General features: G+C 44.2%; 1 protein-coding gene across 1 annotated transcript; it reads right to left on the bottom strand.

Moving 5' to 3' along the window:
• Positions 1 to 861: 861 nt before the first annotated feature.
• On the bottom strand, positions 862 to 3,295 carry LOC132206393 (ferritin, middle subunit-like). Its single transcript, XM_059640488.1, has 4 exons — positions 3,194 to 3,295; positions 1,933 to 2,079; positions 1,255 to 1,380; positions 862 to 1,008 (listed from the first exon to the last, which is right to left on the bottom strand). The coding sequence occupies exons 1-4, from the start codon at positions 3,293 to 3,295 to the stop codon at positions 862 to 864; spliced, it is 522 nt and encodes a 173-aa protein (XP_059496471.1).
• Between the last annotated feature and the right edge of the window lie 310 nt (positions 3,296 to 3,605).

Raw genomic sequence — 3,605 nt, 5'->3', positions numbered from 1 at the left:
ATAGAAGTTCTACCACAGGGGCTCGAAGGTGGCGACTGCTTCATTACCTAATCAGGATCATTGTCTAGAAGCAGAGAGACTGATACACAAGAAAACAAACTTTGCCATTCTCCTACAAACAGCCACTGCCCTCACTCCTTCCACCACTGCAGCAAAAGAGAGAAAACAATTTCCCTGCTCTGGACACAATGGCTTATCTAAATGCTAAAGATCTGAGCATCTGAAATGCTGGATGGTCTACTATATATATATATATTCCTGTTCAAAAAAGTCAATGTACGCTCAAATCATTAGATTTGAAGTGTGACAACAAAATTGTTGGAAAGCCTCACCGGTCTGGCCACGTCTGTCACAAGATGATAACGTATCTTGGAACCTGGGACTGAGAACAGTTTTCTCTCCACAGAGGCTCCCCAAACCTACTATTTCCTGCCCCTGCTTGTTTACAAAAGAGACCTAAACATTGCCAAGGGCAGTGTCTAACATTGAGACAGGGGGCTGGTTTCACTGAAGATATTGACTAGAAGCTGGTATGGAATAAAAGAGTCAATACAACACTGCTTACTAGCCAAAAACCCAAATTGAACACTTGTGGAATTTCCACTGCAAGGATTGCCCACCTAATTCCGACAGACAAGAGAAAAGGAGCAGACCACTGGGGCAGGCATTGAATCAAAGGTTAATCAGAACAGAAAAGGAATTAATGATCAGGTGTCAAACAGCAATACCAAGAGCCAGAGTCAGCTGTGAAATTATGCCAAGTACTCAGTTCCATGGTGAACACTATTTTAATTTGCTCAGAGCACAACCAAGTTACTAGCATTATGTCACCATGTACAATATACACATTATTGACCTCATTCAACTGAGTGAGAGCCTGTCAAACAGGTACTCTCCCATGCCATTGTCAGGGGCTCCCAGTCTCTTCAGGTTGGTGATGTGATCTCCCAGCTTCTTGATCATCCTCACTTGCTCATCCAAGTAGTGCCTCTCCAGGAAGTCACACAGCTGGAAGACAAAGAGGGGAACTGGTTAAATCCGACAAAATACAGCTTGGGAGACCGAACAGTGAAGTGATGTCATGGAGATTGCCAAATACACACGAGAAAGTGCTCAGTTTTACAAACAGGAGGATCTTGGTATAACCCAAGAAAATCCTCCAGTGTCAAATGAGATCTTGTGGCTCACAAAAAGGACCAAGTGTCTGATCCCTGTTTTTAATTCAAAACCCAGATTTAAATACACCACACTCACATGAGGGTCCATGTGGCCAGAGGCCAGTTTGTGCAGATCCAGCAGACTCTGGTTCACATCCTTCTCCATCTGCAGAGCTCTCTGCATTGCCTCCAGACCATTGCCCCACTCATCCTGCTCTGGCTTCTGGAGGGAGGGAAGAGGGAACAGAAAGCACAGTTCAGCAGGCAGTTGAGTCATCAGTCTACACCAGTTAGTTATCCCTCATCATTGTAGGGAGGTACTACAAACTTGAATTTGATCAAGACAACTAGATTTTGTACTGAGGGAAATAAGAAATTTTCTAAACACATTCTACTGTTCATGTAGATTCTTAGAATTCACATGCAGAGAATAGGTACCAATGGAAGTAATTCCTGGCTTCACGATTGTGGCATTAGAAACATCTTCTAGATTCTGAAAGGCTGGACACTGCTACTTTCCACATTCCAACAATTTCCTGTCTTAGCTTTTGTTCCCTTATTCTGTCTAAAGGAGAGTCATTCACATTGATATCTACTCACTATTCTGGTGAGTCTCAATTGATGATTATTTCCTTTCACCTAAAGGAAGCCTATTTTGGTGAACAACCTCCCCTTCATACAGTATTTGTTCAATGCTAAATTGAATTAGCTGGAGAAACCAGTCGATTGTAGCTGCTCACAAAAAGCCACAAAACAGAAGGCTTCAGAATCCAACCTTAATGTCCTGCAGCACAATTCGACCGCCACGTTTATTCTGGAATGCCATCAGTTTCTCAGTGTGTTCCCGTTCCTCATGGGACTGCTCCTTGAAGAACTCAGCAAAGTGATGCAGGGCAACATCATCCCGGTCAAAGTAAGAGAACTGTGGGGAGAAAGAGGCTAAAAGGAAACTGTCTGAAATTCATGAATGACACTCCTCACTCAGGAACTAACCTGGGCACCATCTTGATTCCACATTTAAGTGGTAAAAAACAGACAAAGCAGGAAGTCACCTTCCATGGATTATAACCCAAACAACAGATACTTAACCAGCCTTTGTGCAGATATTTCACCAGCTTTCTGGAAATCAAGGACAAAAACCAAATGCAATCCCTAGCCTGTGTTCAGGAGAGAGAGAGAGAGAGAGAGACAGTGCATGTGGCATGGTGCCTGATGAAGGGGAGAGCTGTCTACAGCCATTAGACATCCCTGCTCTGCAGGTTAGAAACACTATTGTTCAGGAGGTGGAGACCAGTTAGGCCCCTGTCCAACTGAATGAAGGGACGTGTGTTCGTGAACACAGCCAGAAAGCTCAGTCAGCAGCCTCATTATCACCATCACCCACCTGAATAACCCCAGTGTCCTACCATCCACTCCACAGAATTCTAACTGCTTAGTTAGAGAGAGAAAAAAAAAATCACATACATAGTGTGAAAGTGTGCCTCTTTCCTCACATTGCATAGCTCAAGGCCACTTGAGAAAGGGTCAGTGGACCCAGAGCTTGGTTTTCTTCCAGACGTGTAGAGCTTTTCTGTTGGTGTTTAGTGTCCAGCAGCTGCTGTTCTTTTAGTTCAGGGAACTTCACATCCTGAGCACAAGACAGTCTGGTGAATGGGGCAAGGTTTTAAACAAAAAGGAGTATATTTGTGTCAGGAAAAGTTTCCACCAGGGAAGGCTTTTGTTGAGAAAAGGAATGCAACCAATTTTAAAAGTTAGTTATTGACAAAGACCACATCATCCCTCCAGAGTTAGATGAAAAATCACCAAGGGTTACATTGTCCAGAGACAGCAAGCTGGCCTTCCATATCCAGGAGCCAGTTGGACATGAAGACAATGGTCAGGTTTTAAACAGAGAGTCAGTGTTAAGACCTGCACTAGATTGCAACAGGGGAAGGGCAACAGAAAATAATACATGTTACAGCTAATTCATTAACTCAGCATAAAAACCAAACAGGTCAACACTATCATAGCACAGGCTTCAATTCCACAAAGCTCACCATGGAGTGGTAAGTATAGGAGGAATAGAGCTCCAGGTTGATCTGCTTGTTAACAGCATCCTCACAGTCCTTGTGGTAGTTCTGACACACTTGGGAAACCATCTTCACTATTCCTGCTCACAAGCACCAAGAAAACTCTAGAACTAAGTCTCTCTCTCCCACAGGCTCTTGTATTTATAGTCCTGGGACCATCCTGCAGTCACACAGAGAGAGGCAGAACTGATGATGACTGACAGTTGCTGCTGGCCAATCAGGAACCACCCATGCATACAGGCACCAATGAGAGAGAGGGGGAGGGTGTGTTAAGCAGAGCTGATCAGAGGTGGAGATGAGAGCCAGGTCTGGATGGTTATTCTGTGATTGGAACAGCAGGAGGCCATTCGGCATCTCAAACCTTCTGCACCACTCAATC

Source organism: Stegostoma tigrinum, chromosome 38 (genome assembly GCF_030684315.1).
Source record: "Stegostoma tigrinum isolate sSteTig4 chromosome 38, sSteTig4.hap1, whole genome shotgun sequence".
Lineage (NCBI taxonomy): Eukaryota > Metazoa > Chordata > Chondrichthyes > Orectolobiformes > Stegostomatidae > Stegostoma > Stegostoma tigrinum.
The sequence above is the reverse complement of the archived record's forward strand: the minus strand, read 5'-3'. Positions and strand labels throughout refer to the sequence as shown.